At 32.6% G+C, this 23,392-nt stretch overlaps 1 protein-coding gene across 1 annotated transcript; it reads right to left on the reverse strand.

The window, feature by feature from the left end:
- Window positions 1–1,517: 1,517 nt before the first annotated feature.
- Window positions 1,518–23,315, reverse strand: LOC105629595 (jacalin-related lectin 4). Its single transcript, XM_089724318.1, has 7 exons — window positions 23,097–23,315; window positions 20,886–21,320; window positions 19,918–20,361; window positions 18,989–19,435; window positions 9,287–9,736; window positions 2,832–3,263; window positions 1,518–1,832 (listed from the first exon to the last, which is right to left on the reverse strand). The coding sequence occupies exons 1-7, from the start codon at window positions 23,298–23,300 to the stop codon at window positions 1,584–1,586; spliced, it is 2,661 nt and encodes an 886-aa protein (XP_089580444.1). The 5' UTR covers window positions 23,301–23,315; the 3' UTR covers window positions 1,518–1,583.
- Between the last annotated feature and the right edge of the window lie 77 nt (window positions 23,316–23,392).

The following is a 23,392-nucleotide window of genomic DNA, read 5'->3' on the forward strand; positions in this document are numbered from 1 at the left end:
GTTAAATGCACTTCCCTAAAAAACATATAAATAGTTTTAATTTTTTAATAATTAATTATTTATTCGTTCTAGAAAATTTAGTACTCCTTTGTTTTTGAATGGAATAAATGCCAATTTAGTCGCTTAACTTGTTTAGCATGATAAAAAAAAGTCAGATTTGACATTTTAAGCTAATTTAGTTCCTGAACTTGTATAAAATGATTAAAAAGATCTTATTTCACTTTTAAAATCAATTTAACACCTGAACTTATTTAAAATGATTAAAAAAAATTACATTTGAAATTTTGAGTCAATTTAACCTCTAATTTTTCATTATACTTACAATATGAAAATCATTACATAAACATTTATTAAAACTGTATTAGGAATCGAATTGACTAATTTGTTGAAAAATTAATTAATTATAAGATACAAGAAAATGATATATGAAATATATTGTATCTCTTATTCCCTTGATTGATGATTTTGAGTTTATAATTATGTATTAATTTAAACATTTTAAAATTAACCTCTATTACTAGGTTATTACTTATGAAATCTATGCATTTTCAATGTTTAATAAATTAAAATTATAATGCATGTCTATAAATTTATTATATTATAAGAAATAATATTTTTATGAATTTTAAATTTATATTCATAAGTTTTGAAAAGTCTGATCTAAGTGTTCTTAGTGTAGGACCAAAAAGGATATAAAGTCAATCTTGTTAAATTAAATTAATTATGAATTTATAAAAATCAAAACAAGTTAAAGGGTTAAATTAGCCTAAAAAGTGAAATCAGATCTTTTTAATTATTTTATACATGTTCAAGGGCTAAATTAGCCCAAAAGGTCAACTATGACCTTTTTTATCCTGCTAAATAAGTTCAAGGACCAAATTGATTTTTATTCCGTTCTAAATACTTATAACATATGGATATTTCATGTCTCTTAAGAAAACCGTTTAATTTGCCTAAATTACAATGAATTATAATAAATTATTAAATGAATTTACTATTCGATCCTTAATTTATTATTTCAATAAAATCATTCAATCACTGTTGGTCATATATAAAGGCTAAAAATGAAAAAACATTATAAAATTAGTGGATATCTCTAATAGGCTAAAAGTCTATATTCTTATTTAGTGTACAACCTTATTTTCTTAATTAGGGTATCACTCGTGTGAGAATATATTCATAGCTTCTCATCAATAAGAATGACTTCTATCTCTATTCCTTACCTTTATTCTCCCCATTTTTCTATTATTTTATAACAAAAAAATAATTTACTATATATAACAAGTATTTAGAAATATGGTATTTTCTCAAATGTGAGAATTATTTGAAAATAGGAATATTACTTCAATTAGTTTAAAATTTATCATTTTTTCTTTTTATTCACCTAATTTTAAAACTTAATGAAATGCTTAATCAATTTGCAGTACACTATTTTAAGAATTTAGAATATGGGTGTTACGTAAGTGTATATATGCCTTAGCGAAAAAAAAAAAAAAAACAAAAGAAAAAGAAAAAAGGAAAAAGAATGCACAATATCTCATTGCCATTCATATATAGATAGTTTGAATGACCTAAGGCAACAACTATAAATAGGACATTGGTTCTATATATGCTCCAATGGCATTAAGGCAGTAACCACTCCTTCCATGAAACCCAATTATTTGGTCACCAGCTGATGCAAGTGAAAAATGATTTCCCTTGTTTAAACCAAAGGGTCCATAAGACTTTTTATTGCTTTGGAATGTAATTGACTGAACCATTGTTAAATTGTGCTCTTCGCCATATGTTCCTGAGACTGAAATCAGAAACTCACTCGGGTAATCCAATATGACCTGCAAGAGTTTTTAATTTGATTTACTTTCAACTGTGAGGAGAAAAAAATGCAACAAAAATACTATCAGAATTTCCAACAAACAATGACGATTATACATGGCATATATATATGTGTGTGTGTGTGGAGATCTCTAGGGATCCAAGTGCAGGGAAATTGCATATGTATCAAAAGGAGTCCATAGACAAGTTACTATTACATTTTGGCATGAAGAACCACAAGCCAGTGAGAACCTCGCTTTCGAAATAATCTTCAGAATTGTCCCCACAGAATGAGAATGAGAAGAAACAAATATCTAATGTTTGTTATGTTTATGTAGGGGCAATGAAACCTTCGGGCACTAACAATGAGCTTCTTGCTCAATGTTACAAGGGACATTAACTGGTAAGGTGTTGACATGGTTATCTTCCTAAAAGATAACCACAAGAATCGGGTATGAAATTTTGAAATGAATTCAACAAGCAACGCATGTTATAAAATTGAAGTGGACATAATTAGGCGTGATTTGGAGACTACCAAGTAGCTTTTAAAGAGTCACCCTCCACATTGATTACAAAGTGAGTATCAAAGCTGCTCAGAAAATCGTTTTATTAATGAACAAGAACAAATAAACATCGTTGTCAAGTATTTGCTCCCGGTTTACAACAAACATACGAAGACAAAAATGCTTGTTTGATTTTCAAGCCCTTACCGAAACAGACAAAAATCAAAGATTTGTATGCAAAATGGGCAAAAGAAAAATGACTTTAGGTTCAAGATGCATAAAGGGATGCATTAACTTCAACAACTGTTGAGCCAATACCCCCTCACCCACTAATCATAAAAGTGATTCACCATTATATTCAAATCCCGTGACTTGAGCTTGCTGCTATCAATCAAAAAGTTCTCAAAAATGCAATTGTTGTAAAAACATTTTGTTTCAGAAACCAAAAAACAAAAAATAAAAAGTTCAAGGACAAAATGATATATTTACACCTTAAATAAAAGGAGAAGAACTGACCTTTTCCAACTTGCCTTCAGCTTTTGATCCATGCTTTTTAGACCACGCGGAAGACCCATTTCTGTCATACTGAAAACGAATAGACTCAATTCCAAATTCACAAACTGTTAGTTGTATCTGTCTCAGCGTGCTGTAAGATTTATCCTCCCATGGATCTCCATAATGGCCCCCATACGGGCCAAGAATAATTGGCAATATTGGTTTTACATGTACCCCTATTGAATGGAGGCAGTGGTAAGCTGTTCCATGGAGTCCAATAATCTTGCCATAGGAAGATGGTGTTGAGAAAGGAATTCCTGTTGTACTACCAAAAGGTCCATATGTATTTCGATTGCTTTTGAATGTAAGCGAGCAAATATAAGAAGAATCATCATTTGAACCATAATGTCCTGAGATTGAAACCAGATATTCTCGAGGATAGTCAAGTTTGACCTGTAAGTTCAAAACCATATATATAACAAAACTCTCATGACAATAAAGGTTAAGAACTTATTTTACAGGCTATGATCAATTAATAAGCTTTTCGGGCCAGAAGGTGTAATTAATGTGTATGCTTATTCACACATCATATATAATTCCATGCTTATTGTCTAAAAAACTACAAACAAATTGTCAATGTATTTGTTAGAACTGAATATTATGAAACATAGTTGTGTTTCATTGATTGGTCAAGAAGACAGGCATAAGAGAGATATATAAAGGAGATGACTTAATCCAATAGGAAATCGTATTCTAGAATAGGAATATTTAAGGAGTGGAGAGCAAGTAATGGAAGAGTATATATCTCACATTACATATGGAAAATAATCATAACAGGAGAAATATATTCAAAAATATATTCCTTAACGCCCCACCTTCAAGCTGAAGATGGGGAAGGACCAATTGAAAGCTCGTCGCAATGAATTTCAAACAACTGCTGCTCAAGCAGTTTAGAAATTTCAGCTATTTAATTATCACCAGAAAAAATGCCAAACTTGAGAACATTGAAGTTGAACCTGTCCACAGACAAAATGGTAATCAAGCTCAAAGCTTTTGGTGCAAGCATGGAGTGTTGGGATATCCTCCCAAGTCCCTCACCGGAAAATGTGAGAAGAGAAACCAAAATATAATGGTTCAAACCCAACCCATTAGTATGAGGCCTTTTGGGAGGTGCCCAAAAACAAATCCGTGAGGGCTTGGCCCAAAGCGGACAATATCATATTAATCCGGGGTTGGATGAGGGTACACGCGGTCCCATCATGGAAAACTGGCTTGGAAGACAAGTAAATAGCACCCATATTATCACACCATCGAGTGGCTGACATAGATAAAAGAAAACCAAGCTCAGTAAGGAGATTGAAGCCACATAATTAGCAATTGTCTTTGATATAAAAACCCTAAATCCCAAATTAGGAACCCTAATCTCCGAATTAGGGATTTCTTATTGGATAGAATTGCGAATCTTGACCCAATACTCAACTAGAAGTATGAACCAAAGATATTAGGGATTTCTTATTGGATAGAATTGCGAATCTTGACCCAATACTCAACTAGAAGTATGAACCAAAGATATTAAGGTGAAAAGATAAACGCCACAAAGATTAATTGTCTTTGATAAGTTCAAAAACAAATTCTTTGAAAAATCAAAGAGAATCCGCCTCTCTTGAAATAAAACGTATAAAAAACTCGCCACAAAGATTAATTGTCTTTGATAAGTTCGACACGCATTTTCTTTTAGGTCTATCTCTTCAAGATCACCAGAAGCTCGTTGTTTTTCTATTATTCGACACGCATCGACTGCGCTAAGTAAGAATTAAACCATTTATGAGTTTGATGCATTTTAATCCTTGGAAAGTATTGCGATGACCCAAGGTCATGAACTGGGAAAGCACACTAAGGATTTAGGAGAAACCAACCAAATTTTGCAATATCTGAACTTGCAAAGAATATCATCAACATAAACGAAAATGTAAACCAAAATCTATAAAAGAAGGTAGAAAGGCGATGAAACGAAGCCTTAGATGCTTGTTTGAGACCATATAAAGATTTATTTAACATATAAACATAATTTGGATGATTAGAATTGAGAATTCCTTCCAGTTGTTTTAGAAAAATTTTGTTGTCCAGAGAACCATACATAAAAATTTTGTTGTCTAGAGAACCATACATAAAAGATTTAGAAATGTCAAACTGGTGCTATGGCCAATTATTCTTAGTGGCCAAGGCAAGAACAATGTAAATTGTGGTCATCGTCATTACAAGAGTGAAGGTTTTATCATAATAAATACCAAACTTGTTGAGCAAAACTCTTTGCAACTAATTGAGCTTTGTAGCACTAATTGGAACCATCAGGCATTCCTTTTAATGTAAAAGACCTATTTGTTATCAGGTACATTCTTGTCAATTGACCTTGGAACCAAGCTGCATGTCCAGTTAGCAACGAGTGCATCATATTCAACTTGCATTGCTCTTTTCCACTCTAGATAGGAGAAGCTTGTTTAGAGGTAGTTGGCTCAATCTGAAGGTAGTCAATTAGATGAGATAAAGCATGAGCCTCACGTTAGGTAAAAATAGATAAGTGAAATTGCAGATGGTGTACATATGCAAGAAGGTAATTTAGGGGTTGTATGAGAAAATGGAGGTCTAGAGTACTTTGTAAAGTCAACAACAAGATTGACAGGAGAAGGCAAATTGGCGGAGGTGGATGAGGAAGTAGTTAGTCTAATAATAGTGGGAAGGGAAGAGGATATACCTAAAGTGTTCAGCATGCAAATGTGCAAGGAGTGTATGCTAAATATGCAGACAAGTGTAGTGGATGATGGCGAAAGGGTAGAAGATGGCTTGACCAACACTAGGCATGGAAAATCCTTTTCATGAAACTTGAAATGCCATGCAAGATAAGCACCGTTAGTTTGCACATCTAAAGATCGGAAAGTAGAGTGAGAAGGACAGGACCAAGTAAACATGAGTAGGACGAAAGTGAAACTTATGAGTATTATAAGGATGAAGTAAAGGATACACCACCCCCAAAAGGTTTAATTTCTAAAAAGGATGGAAATTTTCCAAACAACAGAAAATATGGAGATCTTTATATGAGATATGATATAGCAAATTATTAACAAGACACTAATTTCAAAGGCATAACTCCAAAACACTAAACGTAACTGAGCATGAGCAAGTAAAGTTAAACTTTTATAAAAATGCCGAATTTTCATTCAACAACTCCATTTTTCCCAAGAGTATAAAGGCATGCAATGCAATTTACAAATCAAATAGATTGAAAATACTTGTTCAATTTTTGATACTCATCTCCCCCAATCTGAATGGAAGCCTTAAGATTATATTGCCTTTTAACAAGGTTCCTAGAAAATTCAAGAAAATAGAATTCACTTCACTATTATTTTTTGGAAAGAAACCTATGTAAATCGAGTGAAATAATCAATAAACAAAATCATATAATGAAAACCTAAATTAGATAAAATAGGACAAGACCCCAAACATCTAAATGAATAATATCAAAAGGAACAATGCTCTTATATTCAATGGACACAAGAGGAATCCCAAGTTAACTTTCCTAAAGAATAAGAAGAACATGGAAGTAAATTTGAAGAAGAAGACAATAAATTGAACTCTTTAAGAATATGAGAAAGAACACGGGCATTGGGATGGCCTAATCGAACATGTTAATTGTCTATCATAGGAATTGGCGACACCAAAGCTTGTTTGGTAGATGAAGGGGCAACATAAACTCCATCAGTTTGGCTCTTAATAAAAAAATCCTTGGTAACCTAATTCATAAAAAAAGCGAGTAGGAGAAAATTCAAAATACACAGAATTATCAAAGGTGAACTTTTGAACAGATAAAAGGCTTTAAGTTATGGAGAGAACATGAAGAATATTATTGAGTGCCAAAGAACCATTTAAAGAAGTAATAGAGGCATTACCAATATGAGCTATGTGCAACTTTTGTCCATTGCCAACATGGAGTTGATCTTACCTTGCTTTGGAGTGGTGCACATATGGCTAAGAGATTTGGTGTCACATGGAAGTTAGCAGTATATGGAAACCTTGGAGTAGCAGGCACATAATGATATGGAGTAAAATTAGAGGGATAGTCGCATAAGAAGCATTACAAAGTGAAGCTGTAAATTTGCTTTAAGCGTGTAGGTAGGACGAAGGGAATACTGTCAATGGCATGTAATAGTCATATGGTTTCACCAACCACAGATCTAACATTGGCTACACAGTTAAAATTAGGAGCATCTAGTGATGAGGACTTGAGCCAAAAGAAGGACGATGAGGGGTTGTCTGCCTAAGCATGCCAAAGACATGAATTGAGGCGCACAAGGAGCTGCTGTCACTGTATTGGCCATGAGAGGTTCAAGCAAGCTTTTAATCTATATTTCATGTGCAACAACGGACCATCCAGCTCATGAAAGGAAACTGGGTCAAGTTGCAAATTTAAGATGGTGATAATACTATGAAATTCACTCTCAATATTTCAATAAATTAAGCATAAAATTCAGCAGGAGATAGAGGTCAACCGCGAGTGCCTTAGCACTCCGCAAATATTAATAGGCTGTAAGATCATTTTTCTTTAATTCATGAAGAAAAATATGGATTTCAAGTTTATGATTTTGAGAAACAGATCCAAAAGCATTTGCTGAGGCTCGCCAAATTTCAGATGCGGAAAAGAGATCAATAACATTAGAAAAGATTTCCTCAGTTAGAGAAGTTAATAACCAAGCATCAAGCATCTCATCTTTCTTAAACCAAGTCTCACAGGCAGGATTAGGAATGTATTGAGTAACATCCATAGTATAGGAATGGTTTTTGGTCGAGGGAATCATTGAACCATCAATATAGCCATGCGTGTTGATAATCGAGCAATGGAATAAACTACATCTTCCATGCTATATAATTGTTGGTATTTAGTTTTATAGAAAAGGAATGATTGGCCTACACAAAGGATGTTGAAGAAGGCAAAGGTGCATGAATAAGATTGATGGAAGTTTGACTTGTAATCTGAGAAAAAAAATTCATGGCTCTGATACCAAGTTAAAAATAAATATGATGAAAGAAAATTGTGTTTTCTTGATTGATCAAGAGGACATTATATATGTATATATATGTGTGTGTATATGTATGTATGTTGGGGACTACCTAATACAACAGGAAATAGAATTTAGAATAGGAATCTTTAAGGAGTCGAGAGCAAGTAATGGGAGAATATGTATCGACTTGGAGCAAATGAATGCAAACTGCCTACAAGTTACATATGGAAATTCCTAAATATATTCCTTAAACAATATTAACAATTACACTAAAACTCTTTATATATTTCAACATAAAAAATTTGCATTGTATTTGTTGGTGATTCTTATTTCTAGCATTACTTCCTTTGCTGCACTTTAGTTTCACTTTAGAAAATTTTGTGGTAGATTAAACTAGTAGTCAATGTAACTTAACTTTACAGTTAATTTTGTAAGATCACATAACTTTAACTTGTCTTTTTTTCTTTTTGAAACTATGATTTTTATTTCAACAGGACATCACTCACCAGAATCTGGTCAGCAAAAGTACTAATATGGTACTAAAAAAAATATTTCATTTAAAAAATCATATCTTGTCATAATACATTAATTTGGTGTCAACTTATTAATTTCTTAACAAATAATGTTGTTTTCATGAAATAAGTTTCAAAAAAAAAAAAGGAAAAAAAACACTCTTATATGCCTTTTAAGAAAAAAAAAAAAACGTCATTTACGTTAAAAGGTTACAAAAGAAAAGAAAAAAAAAGTTAAAAAAAGAAAAAATGTATTTTGTAACATTTCTTTTTCTTTTCTTACATTCCTTAGTAATCATGATTTTTTTTTTTGAAACATATAATTTTTAGTATCATATTACCATTCCAACTACAGGATTCCGGTGCATGAACTCCTAATAAATAAAAATTAAATTAAAGTTGACTAATTAAAAATGACAAATTAAAAGTGTGTGACCTTAATGAAATTAAGTGCAAAATTAGGTGACTGATTGGTATAATTTACTCGAATTAAAAATTACCATTTCATTAGTCGTTTTATAGAAAGTAAGCAAGTGTTGATCATTTTTTATACTTCACCCTTGTTACTAGTTATCTCTATTTAATTACTTCATTTTTCTCTTTCTTATCACATTCCTATCTTCCTAATCACCTTTACCTCTTTTATACAAATTTAGTAAAACTTTAATAAAATTTCTTTTCTAGAATTGAAATTGTTTAATAATCATCTTGATTCTTGCAAGTATTTAAACAAGAGGATTTTTTTTTTTTTGGCTAATTTCATAGTAAATCAACATGCAAGTTGCTATAGTGGAAAAATAACAAAAACAAATGTAATAGACCTAAGATAAAAAAAATAAAATTTTCAGCAATAAATTAGCATATTTATTTCCTAAAAAGAAAAGAACAAATGAAGTCATAATGGACTTACCATGTATTTATTGCCTCCAATGCTATAACCACGCCTTTCACACCACATCGAGCGCCCATGCTTATCATACTCAACTTGTAATGAATCAACTATAGATCCAACCCCTACTATCAATTGCCTTATTGTTGTGTGAAATCCATCATCCCATACATTTCCATCTTGTCCTCCACATGGTTTACAAGTTTCAAGTTGATATGACATAGGAATTGGCTTCAAATACACTCCAATGGAGTGTAGATAATCACTGCATGTTCCATGAAATCCAATTATTTTACCATATGATATTGACAATAATGAGAATTCCTTGTTTCCACTTCCAGTACCAAATGGTCCATATATCTTTTTATTGCTTTGGAATGTGAGTGGTTCAATTATGGTAGAACTAGAGTTTGCACTACTATAAGAGCCTAATATTGAAATGAGAAACTCATCTGGGATGTCAAGCTTAATCTGCATAAGAGGAATAGTATTAAGATGGGCATGAAAAATCACCTTACAAAATAAAATAGGAATAAAGGCCAATTTAGCCCTTAAATTTGTTTAGCAGAATAAAAAAGGTCATATTTGACCTTCTAGGCCAATTTAGCCCTAAACTTAATGAAAATGATTAGAAAAGTTAGATTTGACTTTTTAGGCAAATTTACCTTTTGAACTTGTAGTATAACTTTAATTTATTCAACAACCACCACCATACCTTAGGCCCAAACTAGTTGAGATAGACTATATGAATCCTTTGTTTTAAATATTCACTCCGATCATGTCAAAAATAATACAAAGCAAAATATTGGTCGGAAAAAAAATTTTTAAATACTTTCTGTAAAAGATTTTGAACAGGAATTTTAGAATCATTTAATATATTAATAAATAGAACAAAGCATGAATTAGGCAACAATTAATTAGGGTTTGCTACATGTATCTTTTGCCTCCATTATATTTTGTTTGTAGCTATACCCTCACTAATATCGAAAGACCATAGATTTTTAGCGACAATTTCCCTCCAAGCAAGTTTTAGGTCGACCTCTTCTCTTTTTAGTACCCTCAACTACTAAAGTATCACATTTGAGAATTGGGGCATGTGATGGTCAGCATAATACATGACCATACCATCTTAGGCGTCATTCTCTTATTTTATCTCCAAATTCTACCTACTTGCAGCCTTTTGTCTAATGTGATCAATTTTAATCTCATCCAACTTTATGTGCCAATACATCCATCTGAATTAGTTGCACTTGAGCACTAGCATACCATCTAATCTAACCTCACTTTTCTACTTTTCTTAAACCAAACTTGCAGTATATGTATTCCCTCTTACTTCTACTTAGCCTAAAACCCTTATCCTCAAGAGTTCTCCATAGTTCCCACTTTTAGTTCACTCTCTCACTAGTTTCATCGATTAGGACAAAATCATCTGCAAATAGCATGTACTAAGAAACATCCTCTTGTATATTACTCGTTAGCTCATCCATTACGAGGGTAAATAAGTATGGGCTCAAAATAGATCCTTGATGAAGCCCAACTATTATTGTGAACTCCTTTGCTCCAACTTTTCTAACACTGGTGACTGCATTTTCATACATATTTCTAATGGTTTTATATACTTATTATGAACTTTCTTCTCTAATACCCACTAAAGTACTTCCCTCTACACTCTGTCATAAGCTTTCTCTAGGTTAATGAATACCATGTGCAGATCCTTCTTCTTTTCCCAATACATTTCCATCACTCTTCTTAGTAGGAAAATATCCTATGTTGGAGATCCACCAGGCATAAATCAAAATTGTTTCTTTGATACATTAGTAATGTCCCTCAATCCATGTTGTATTAATCTTTCCCAAAGTTCATTATATGACTCGTAAGTTTAATACCACAGTAGTTATAAAGCTTTAATGTCTCTCCTTTTCTTATATATCAGTATCAAAGTGTTATTTCTCCACTCATTCAACATCTTTCTAGCTCTAAGCATGACTTTGAATAACTTTGTTAACCAAGCCACTCTAACTTTCCCAAGACTCTTCTAGATGTAGAAATACTATCTAGACCATATATTTTTCAAACATTCGTATGTTTCAAAGCCTTCTTGACCTTATTACACCTAATTCTACGAGGTACCTAAGGTTTCTGTCAGTACATGAAGGTCCGTAAAGTACTCGTGGCTTTTGTTGAATTACAAGTCGAAATAGCACCTTCACCACTCTTTCATCTCTTTATCTCCTGTTAACCCCCAACGGGAATCATCTTTAATGCACTTAACTTGGCTCAAGCCTTTACCCTTTTCTCTCTCAATCTTGTGAGCTTGTACATATCTTTCTCCCCCTCTTGTTCCTAGCTTTTGATACAAGTCTGCAAATGCTTTAGCTCTAGCTTTACTGACTTTTTTTTAGCTTCTCTTTTCGCTTACTTTTCTTCAAAGTCCTCCTCATTAGGTGCTTTCACTAATAAAGCCATAATATTTATTTCCCATACTAAAAATTAAATAACAATTTACATCTCTCTTAAATGAATAAATTCGAACTAAAATTGTAAACTAATAAACTGAACATTTAGTTTAGAAACTAATTTAAACCATAATCCAATACACCAACATTCATATCAAAAGTATGTTTAACATTATTACTTTATATATATATATATCCATATCCATATTAAAACACATACCAAAGACATTACCCCATTTATTCATGTTCAATAAATGGTTAATATCATAATTAAGGACAACTTTCAACTACGATACATAGCACCTTGATATATATATATATATATATATATATATATATAAATAAACAAATACACTTTAGCTTGGTCAAATCACAGTTCTCTTTTCTTTTTACTTATTGGTCCTTAATCTATTTGTCATTTAAACAACCCAAATAAAACATCAATTTGATCTTTCCATCCAAAACAGAGACACCAAACTGTTACAGAAATCATAAGAGAAGGACCAAAGTATTAATGACATTAAAAAATAGGGATGTTGACGTGTATATAGACTATTTAGGAGAAAATCATTCTTGCCTCGTTTGCTTTTTCCTATTTGAAATTAGATTAGTTTTTCCTAATTAGAGTTTGATGATTGTGTATAAATAGGATGTATTAATCACATTGACAATACAAATACAGAAACAATATTTTCCCAATCTATTCCTAAACTCCACTTGGTGTCAGAGCGGGACCGAAAATTGTGTAAACAGAGCTCTTAGGGTAGGGATTGATATTAACCTATCAGAGGTTTTTAGGGTGGAGTAGAAGTACATCGCGACCCCTGGAAGGAAGACCAGCTACTGGCGACCCATTCCCCAAAGTCCAATGACCGTCCAAGAAACTCAAATTTTACTCGGATAATTAGTAAGGTCCTAAACTCTTTCCCTCTTTCTCTTAGTCGCAGATCAGCTGCCCTTTTAATAGATGTTCTTACTCTTACCCGTAAGTAAGATCTATTCATGGCCAATCCCCATTCTAAAAAGGGAGAAATTAGCACTACTTTGTGGGTTCATGTGCCAATTATAGATTCAACATCTCTACCACGCGTCAGCGCGAGTCACTTTCCGGCAGCCTATCTCAACTGGACTTACTCCGGCAGACTCGTCCTGCTCCGGCGACTTCACCCCAGCCTTATTCATGACTTGTTTCTCTGCGCATCTATGTCTTGGTATTTATTCGTGTTACTATCTCTCTGCCAACAACTAGTTTTTCTTTCAACAATTATTCAGTCATGGTTGATGGGACTAAACTTGTTGAAAAAATTGAAACTATTGAAACAAAGTTGGTTGCTTCTTTGGACAATCCTTCTTTGTAAATTAGTCCAGTTAGGCTTGATGGTACTAACTACCTTGCTTGGTCAAGGTCATGTTTGTTATTTATTAATGCTCGGGGACTACAGGGATATGTCACTAGAAATAAAGCACAGCCTGAAATAACTAGTCCGACCTATGACAAGTGGGATTCTGAAAATTCCTTAGTAATATCTTGGCTTATTAATTCCATGCAACCTTAGATCTCTAGTGGCTATTGGATGTTGGACACTGCAGCAAAAATCTGGTCAACTGTTTCCCAAACTTATTCTCAACATGGGAATGATTCACAAGTGTATGAAGTTCGGAATAAAGTTCTAGGAACAAAGTAAGGTGGGATGACCATTAATCAATATTATGCTGAATGACTAGTTTGTGGCAGAAACTTGATTACTATGAGGATTACCATCCCAAATGTGAGGCTGATGTGGTAGGATATCAAAGGAAAGTTGAAAAGGGACACATATATGAGTTTCCTACAGGTTTGAATACTGAATATGATCCAATATGGATTCAAAGCCTAAGGAAAGATCATATGCCTTCACTGCAGCAGACATATTCTTATGTTCAATAGGAAGAAAGCTGGAGATGTTTCATGCTAACTACTACTTCCATTTGAAAAATCTGGACTTCTTACTTCTCAACCTTTACAAACTATCCAAATCTCATCTAATAAGACTATTTAGTATGTGATTATTGTGGAAAGCCAAGACATACAAAGGAATAATATTGGAAATTGCACAGCCGACCGACTATAGGGGTCGTGGTGGTAAAAGGATGGGTTCATCTAGACCTTTTGCACACCAAGTTGAAGTAGTAGCAGTACCTGAAGCATCATCTGCTGGGAGTTTCTCCACTAAAAAGGTACAATCATTAAAGCGCCTTTTGTCAAAGTTAGACTATTCATCGACCTCTGTTGCTTCTTCCAATTTTGTGCAATCAGATACGACCCTTCTTGCTAATTCAGTTGATGATGATTCATGAGTTATAGATTCAGGAGCAAATAAACATATGACAAGCTCTTCTAATAAATTCGTAATATATTCATCTTGTTTTGGTAAAGAAACTGTAAGCATTGCATATGGTTCTTTTACACCTATTGTTGGCACAGGTTCTATTAAGTGCACATCTACCATTGATTTAACTTTTGTCCTTCACATACCCAGTTTTCATGTAAACCTTTTATCTATTAGTGCCATTACAAAAGCCCTCAATTGAAAAGTTGAATTTTTTTTCCTACTCATTGTATTTTGCAGGATCTGAGAATAGGGAAAACGATTGGTTTTGGTTGATTGCATGATGGCTTATATCTTCTCGAAAAGGGTTGGAGTTCTTTCGCTCCTTGTATTACTCGATCCCTATTAGCAAATCATAGTAATCCTAGTCAAGAAATAATTATGTGGCATAGGCGATTAGGGCATCCCTCTTTTCTAGTCCTAAGGAGATTATATCCCAGTCTTTTTGAGCATTGTCAGTTAGAGTCTTTAGTTTGTGATGCTAAACTTGCTAAACATACAATTTCTTATGTTTCCCATAATAATAAAAGCTCAGTTCCTTTCATGACTATTCATTCTCATGTATGGGGTCCTACTTCTACTGTTTCATTATTTGGTTATAAATGGTTTGTTACCTTTATTGATTGTTGTACTATATTAACTTGGGTTAACTTGCTAAAAGAAAGAATCAAGTGTTTTCTTGCTTTAGGTCTTTTCATAACATGATTAGTATACAGTTTAATGCAAATGTTAAAATTTTTGAAAACTGATAATGGAACTGAATATATGAATAGCATGTTTCAGGATTATTTAGAATCTAAAAGAATCATACATCAAACTAGTTGTTTGAATACTAGTACTCAATATGGGGTGTTTGAAAGGAAAAATAGACATTTACTTGAGGTAGCTAGATCCCTTTTATTCACCATGAATGTACCTAAGACTTATTAGGGAGATGCAGTGCTCTCTGCAGTTTATCTTATTAATAGGATGCCTCTTAGGACACTCAATTTTAAAAGTCCTGTAGCCGCTTTACAGGGTAACACTTCATATATTTTTCCTCCAAAAGTATTTGATCGTATTTGTTTCGTTCATTACAGGCATGGAGGCAAGTTGGAACTTAGAGCTTTGAAATGTGTGTTTGTAGGTTACTTTGCCACTCAAAAGGGTATAAGTGTTATCATCCCCCATCCCGAAAATACTTTGGGAGTATGGATGTGACCTTTAGAGAGTTTTAGCCTTATTTCTCCCAAGCTTCTCTTCAGGGGAGATTAGGATAGATGAGGAGGTTCCTTTAGTTCCTATGTTCGTATTTGTTCCTAAACAATTTGTGAATATGAACACTAATGATGAGCAAGAACCTAAAAAATGGTAGACTTGATTTGCCAGATTTAAAAAGGTACACTCAAAGAGAGATGGTTAATGCCATCACACATGATATACCTAGTCAATCGTCATCTCTGCACTCAACTCCTGAAAATCCATATGGTGAGTGCTTTATAACTCCCAGCTCTAATTCTGATGCAATTCCTTCTGTTAATATTTCTGACTCTGACCCTGTAGTTGATAATGTTAATCTTCCCATTACTCTCAGAAAAGGGGTTAGAACTTGTACCAAACACCCTATATCCTGATTTGTTTCTTATGACTCTTTATCACCGTCCTATAAAGGCTTTGTGTTGTCTATTTCTTTTGTTTCTATTCCACAGAATTGGCAGGAAGCATATCAAGATCCAAAATGGAAAGCGGCAATGGTGGAGGAGATGAAAGCTTTGGCAAAGAATGGAACTTGGGAACTTGTTACCCCTTCATTAGGGAAGAAACCAGTGGGATACAAATGGGTATTCATAGTAAAACACAGGGCATATGGCACAGTTGAAAGGTACAAAGCCAGATTGGTGGCTAAGGGATTTAGTCAGACCTATGGAGTGGATTATCAGGAGACATTTGCTCCAATTGCAAAGATGAATGCAATTAGAGTCTTGTTGTCCTGAGCAGCCAACTTGGATTGGAGCTTGCATCAATTTGATGTAAAAAAAAATGCTTTTTTGCATGGTGATCTAGAAGAATAAGTATACATGGATATTACTGTAGGCTTTAATAATGAGAAAACCAAAAGTAATATTTGTAGATTGAAGAAAGCATTGTACAGGTTGAAATAGTTGCATAGAGCATGGTTTGATAGATTTAGTAAGCTGTGATTTCCTTCAGCTATTCTCAAAGTAATGTTGATAATACCTTATTTATTAGACACTATAATGGTAAGATCACTTTACTAATTGTCTATGTTGATGATATGGTTGTGACTGGAGATGATGAAGAGGAGATTGCTCACTTAAAGAAGTTGTTGGCTCAGGAGTTTGACATTAAGGACTTAGGAGGTCTAAAATACTTTCTGGGTATAGAAGTTGCTAGATTGGATAAAGTGTCTTTCTCTCTCAAAGGAAATATATCCTGGATCTCTTAAAAGAAAATGGCATGTTGGGTTGTAAAACGGTTGATTCTCGCATTGAAGTTAGTCACAAATTGTAAGCTAGAACGAGAGAACCGGTTTACTTGGGTCAACATCAGAGATTGGTTGGCAGATTGATTTATCTCTCACATACTAGACTTAATATAACATAGGTTGTAAGTCTAGTTAGTCAATATATGCATGATCCTCGTAATTCTCATCTTGAAGTTGTCTTTTGCATTATAAGATATCTAAAATCTGCACCTGGAAGAGGTCTTCTTTAAGCATGGTCACCTAAAAACTGAAGCCTTTACTGACGCTAATTGGCTAGATATCCAAATGATAGGAGATCAACTTCTGGATATTGTACCTTTGTTGGAGGAAACCTAGTTACTTGGAGAAGTAAAAAGCACATTGTGGTAGCACATTCAAGTGCAGAAGCGGGATATAGAGCCATAAAGAGTTTGCAAATTGTTATGGCTAAGGAAGATAATGAAAGAATTGTGAATGTTGGAAGGAGAAGATTCAACTCTATTTTGTGATAATAAGGCCGCAATTAGTATTTCTCAAAATCCAGTTCAACATGATCGGACAAAGCACATAGAGATTGAAAGACATTTCATAAAAGAAGAAGTCATCAAGGTGTTTTGAAGCTTATCCATGTGACTTTGGATAATCAAATTCCAGATGCTCCTACTAAAGAGCGTAATAGCAAATAATTCCGTAAAATGGTTTGCAAGTTGGGCATGAGCAATATCCAAGCACCAACTTGAGGGGGAGTGTTGACTTGTATATAACTATTTAGGAGAAAATCATTCTTGCCTTATTTGTTTTTTTACTATTTAGAATTAGATTAGCTTTTCCTGTTTAGAGTTTGATGATTGTGTATAATAGGATGTATGAATCGCATTGAAGACACAAGAAAGATAGAAACAATATTTTCCCAAATCTGTTCTTCAACTCAACTAGGGACCTTACTGTTAGTTGGACTATAATTTAGAGACCAATTTCTTTGTCAATTGCCAATTAAAAGAGGCTATTTTGGACGGAAGGACCAACATGTTAATGAAATCATAAGTTAGGGATTTCAAAGTCAATTTTTGAAAATAGAGGCCCTCATGTGTTAATCTGACTATAACTCAATGACCAATTTGTTATTTTCCAAAATTTAAACTTGTGTCATACTCCGAGTAAATTATACTAATGGTCATCTAAATTTACACTTAATTTTATAACGTCACATAATATTAATGTCATTTTTTAGTTACTAAAACTTGATTTCTATTTCAATGGGAGGCGACTCACCCGAATCCCGTCATCGAAAATACTAACATAGCACTAAAACTAAAATATTTCATTTTAAAAAATCATATTTTCTCCTAATACATTAATTTAAAATTTATTTATTAACTTATTTAACAAATAATGCCATCTTCATGAAACAATTTTTAAAAAAATTTCAACAAATATCTAAATTTGATATTTTTAGATACCTTTTTAGACCTATTACCGATACTAAGTAGCAGTCAAAAATTTGTATCCACTTTTCATGATATTATGCACGGATCAGATATATCATGGCGAATTCTTCAGAAAAAATGTTATATTTGCAACATATTGTTTTCTTCTCTTTTTATGTTTTCTTAATCATGAACTTTCTTTTGTGAAATATGTAATTTTAGTGTCATATTACTATTCCAATTATTAGTTTTTAGTAGGTGACCTCTCATTGAAACAAAAATTAACGTTGAGTGACTAAAAAAATGACATTGAAATTATGTGACCTTAATGAAACTAAACGCAAAATTAAATGACTACTGATATAATTTACCCATCATATTGAAAAAAAAATCAATTAACACTATCAAATTTACTTCTATGTAATGCTTATCAAATATATTCCAATCTGCCATAAATATATCAAAATCCTTGACATGCGTTTAAGTGTAACACCCTCAATTAAAATAGCTATATATATTCTCTTATCAAACTAGGATTGTTAATCTTTTTTTGAACCCAAAATGAACAAGACTTAAGCTCTGTTCGTCAAAATTATTTGATTTAGTAGCTGTCAGCTGTTTTAGTAGCTTTGAGTTGTTTTACTAGCAATTCATCAAAGCATTTCATCAAATGTTAAAGGAAGTAATGTTTCATAATCCACTCACTCAACCTCTAAACACTAACATCAATCTTACAGTACCAAACACCATAAATAACAAAAATGGTGTTTTGACCCTATTCAAAACACTAAAAGCTCCCTTAAAAGCTATTGTAATAGAGCCTTAACCATTTTTCCATTGGTATAAGATGCTTCACCCTTATTCATTCGTGCAATCCATGGATGTTAGTTAATAAAATTTGAGGGTGCAAGTTTGGAACTAAATGATTTGCTTAATTAACTCAAACCAATTTGGAATGCATTATGTAATATTTTAAGTAATCCAATGAATTAGAAAATAAAACTAACCGTGTATGTCTTGTCTCCAACACTTTGTCCATGCTTTGATGACCATATAGATTGACCATTCTTATCATACTCAATGCAAATAGAGTTGACAATGGATCCACTAGAAATTACCAATTGCCTGATTGTAGTATAAAATCCATCATCCCATTGATCGCCATCTCTACCTCCAAATGGCCCAAAAGATTTAGATGGTGTTGGGTCAGAGATAGGGTGAATGTGTGCCCCAAGTGCATAGAGATAGCCGCTGCTTCTTCCATGGAATCCTAAAATCTTTCCATCAAATGATGGAAAAGAAAAACGCTTACCAAATTCTGGACCAAATGGACCATAAGTTCTTCTATTGCTCTGGAATGTGAGTGATGTGAAACTGTAGTCATTCATTTCATTGATAGAGTCATAGTAACCCGTAACTGAAGTTGGAAACTCATCTGGATAATCAAGCTTAATCTACAACAAAAGAATTATAAATGCAAATTTAGCGAACTTTGCCAATATATGATTCACAAAATAATATAGAATACATGAATGGAAAAGTGATTTTATGGGTATAGAAAATTATGTAAAATTTAAAATTGAAAACATTGAAAAAAAAAAAGAATAAGAAGAAGAACCATTCTTATCATACTCTCACTACGACCAATGCCTTTATTGGATTATGCTTATACTTATTATGCAAGAATTTTGCTACCCAAAATATGAATGACTTAAATCACAACCCTTTAAACACAAAAGAATCAAACAGCGTCATATTGTTCTATACTTTCCCTTTAAAATTTTACCTAAATGCATAGTTTGCAAAATTATTACTTAAAATTTAAATTAAATTCAAAAATAGCTATCCAACAGGAAATAATTGTTCTTTTCACTTGATATTTCATGTTAGCATAGGAATTGAATTAAACTAATATAAATAATTTTAGAATACTAACCGTGCTCATTTTGGGTTCAAGGTCTTGACCATGCTTCTTAGACCACTCTGATAAACCATCATCGTTATAATATTCAGTACAAATGGAACTCACAAAAGCTCCATGTGTAATTCTTATTTGCTTTATTGCCGAATGAACCTCATCATCCCATAAATATCCTTTCCCTTCACCAAATGGACCAATAGTTTTTACAGCATATAGACTGGAGGTAGGCTCCAAATGTCCACCAATTGAATTTAGATGATCACCACACCTCCCATGAAACCCAATGATCTTACCCTCAGTTTGTGGGAAAGAAAAGTCCTTTCCTTTTTCTACACCAAAAGGTCCGTAAACTCTTCTATTAGTTTTAATTGTAATTGATTGAACCACAGCGGAAGTAAGATTTCTACCATGATATCCTGAAATTGAAGTCACATATTCATCTGGATAATCTAGATCAACCTACAAAAATGAATCATTATTAAGAATTGGCGTGATAACGAGTTTGAGCTATGAAAATAATCTCTAGAAAAACACAACGAAAAGGTTTTAGTCTTAATGAAAAGGAGACATGCAATATACTCTACATGTTTGGGCTGTAATAAACGAAGCCAACCGTAAGCTGCTCGAGGCTCAGTTTGGAAAAAAAAAAAAATTTGATACTCTGTTCAAACTGAGCTCGAGTCTACTTATCAAATTTGTAAAATATATAAGTCGAGCCTGAGCTCAAGTTGAACCCATAAAAGCAGAAGTTTGCTTTTTAAAAAAACTATAAATTTGTAAAAGAGTAGAGCTGTATCTCAGTTTTTCAAACTCAAAATCAAGCTTAAGCTCAACAGAGTTCAACTTGGCCTGTTTACAACGCTATTACATGTATCATACCCTTTAAACATTTAACTTGATAGAAAGGCACAAAAGGCAATGATTATCATACCTTAAAAAACTATGCAATATTCTAGATGCATCAAAGAATAAGACAGACTAACCACATTGGTGGTGCCTCCTCCACTTCCTCCATGCTTAGTAGATGATACCAAGCTCCCATTGTTGTCGTATTCTATATGAATGGAGTTGATTACTGATTCAGAAACCACAGTTATTCGCCTTATAGTAGTGTATGTCCCCTCATCCCAATAAGCTCCACCATTGCCTCCAAATGGACCAAAAGATTTAAAATGGTCAGTTGGTTCCACATATACTCCAACTGAAGTAAGATAATGATCATAACTCCCAAAGAACCCAACAATTTTGCCTATATTAGATGGAACCAAAAAATAGTCGCCTTCTTCTTTAGTACCAAATGGACCAAACACTCTTCTATTGCTTTTTACAACCATTGAACTGATATAAATACGATCCGAATATTTATTGTAGTAACCTGAGATTGATGTCAAATACTCATTCGGATAGTCCAGTTTGATCTGCAATTTTTTGCATCACAAATTAACTAACTTGGATTATTTTAATAATAAATGCACAAAATTGAAATAAAAAAAATGAGAAAAAGATTTTCATTCAAAGCTTCCAATGAAGCTTGAAGACTAGAAATTGAGTATTGAGTCCATTTAGGCTATTTAGGAGTATATATTGCTCTTTCCTTATTTATTCTTTTCCTATTTTAGAATTTGATACCTGTGTATAAATAGGTTGTATAAGGTCTCATTGAAACACAACAAATATATAATAAAATTTTCCCAAACCCGTTCTTAATTAAAATCAACAGTTTCTCTTCAATAAAATAAGCTTCCATTTTCAGCAAACAAAGTCTCTAATTATTTCTGCAGTATTTCACTCTCAAAGTCTCTTCCTCGATATTTTTGTTGCCCTAACAATTCACCTTAAGTTGTTACTTTTGTTAGTTTTTAGTAAAATTTTAGTCCTAGTTTTACCATATGTCAAAAATAAAAATAAAATTGTGATCTTATTGTTAATTATTAATCGGAATGTGCAAAGGTGAAATTTGATTCATTGATTTTATAATTTAGCATATCAAATTATAATCAAGAAAAGCTCTCTTTAGCCTAACAAATTTAGTAAACCATTATTGATGACATGATTGAACCAAGATATAAAATTAAGAAATAAAAATTAATTTCCTCCCTAAACTTGGAAGCAAAATTCAATTTTTGACCAAAATTCAACTTCTTATACAATTTACCCCCTAAACTTTGAAGCAATATTCAATTTGACCAAAATTTCACTTTTTATACAATTTACCCCCTAAACTTGCAACAAAGAACAAAAAGCCCAATTTTTTACTTACACTAAACTTTATTTCTAAAATTGAGCTTCCAAGTTCAAGGGATAATTTGAAATTTTGATATTTGAAAGAATAATATAGCAATAGTCCTTTATTTTAATTTTGGTTTGATGTCAAAATATGATTGATAGAGATGTCAAAGCATATGCAGATATAGTGTAATAATAAATACATATATAACCTTAGAATAAATCTAGGTCTGAATGCCAATGAGTAATGCTAAAAAAGGTAAAAAATTACTATCTTCATTTCATTGCATGTATCATTTGAGGTTTTTGCCCACCAATTAAAGAGTATTGAAAAGTATCAATATTTTAGCAAAAAAATATTTATAATTAACTAAATTACCCTTTATCAATTTCTAACTAATTAATGCATACATAGTGGAGATACAAAAAGGACAAGTATAAAATTGAAAACAAATTAATTAGTACTTCCTTGATAGTCTAAAATAACAATTATAGTGGAACAAAAAAAAAATGAACCTTAAAATACGCTTATAGTAAGAAGGGAGTAAATCTATATCTAGAATTATTTTATAGAATAAATTCTATAAAATTTTGTGGAGTTTGATTGAATTTTAAATTTTGTAGGTAGTTTTGTCAAATACTAAAATTTGCTCTGACATTAACATTTCATGCCCTAGAAATAACTCTACCCTTAAAAAATTATCACATGTAGAATTAATCTTAAATTTATATCATACATAAATGACATGGAATTCAATTAGATTTCAAATTTCAAATTTCAAATTTATTACAACAAACATGAAAATTCATATATCAAATGGATTCTACATTTTAAAAAAATGGTTTATACCAAAGTTTGTTTGTCTTGTTTGCTAAGAGTCATGCCCTTTCTTTTTCATCCAAAACAAAAGAATTTAAAGGTAAATGCAATTAAATGAAAAACATGGCTTGAATAAAAATGAACTAACCTGAAAGTCTTTATTAGGGTTTCCACCAATGTAAACTTTTCCATCAGACCATTTGGAGCTTCCATTTTCATCATACTCTACTGCTATGTAGTCGACAACCATTCCACAATGTAAGAACATTTGTCTAACAGTGGTGTGGACTCCATGGTCCCATGAATTCTCAGACTCACCTCCGAATGGCCCAACAATCACAGCCTTCATCATCAAGTTTAATCCACATATACGAGATGAACATATGAGGAGACTGTATACTCAACTTGAGAGATGCATTTACCACAAAGCTATAAATCTGCAGC

Source organism: Jatropha curcas, chromosome 7 (assembly GCF_041381405.1).
Source record: "Jatropha curcas cultivar XTBG-Jc1 chromosome 7, XTBG_Jcur_1.0, whole genome shotgun sequence".
In the NCBI taxonomy this organism is placed as follows: Eukaryota; Viridiplantae; Streptophyta; class Magnoliopsida; order Malpighiales; family Euphorbiaceae; genus Jatropha; species Jatropha curcas.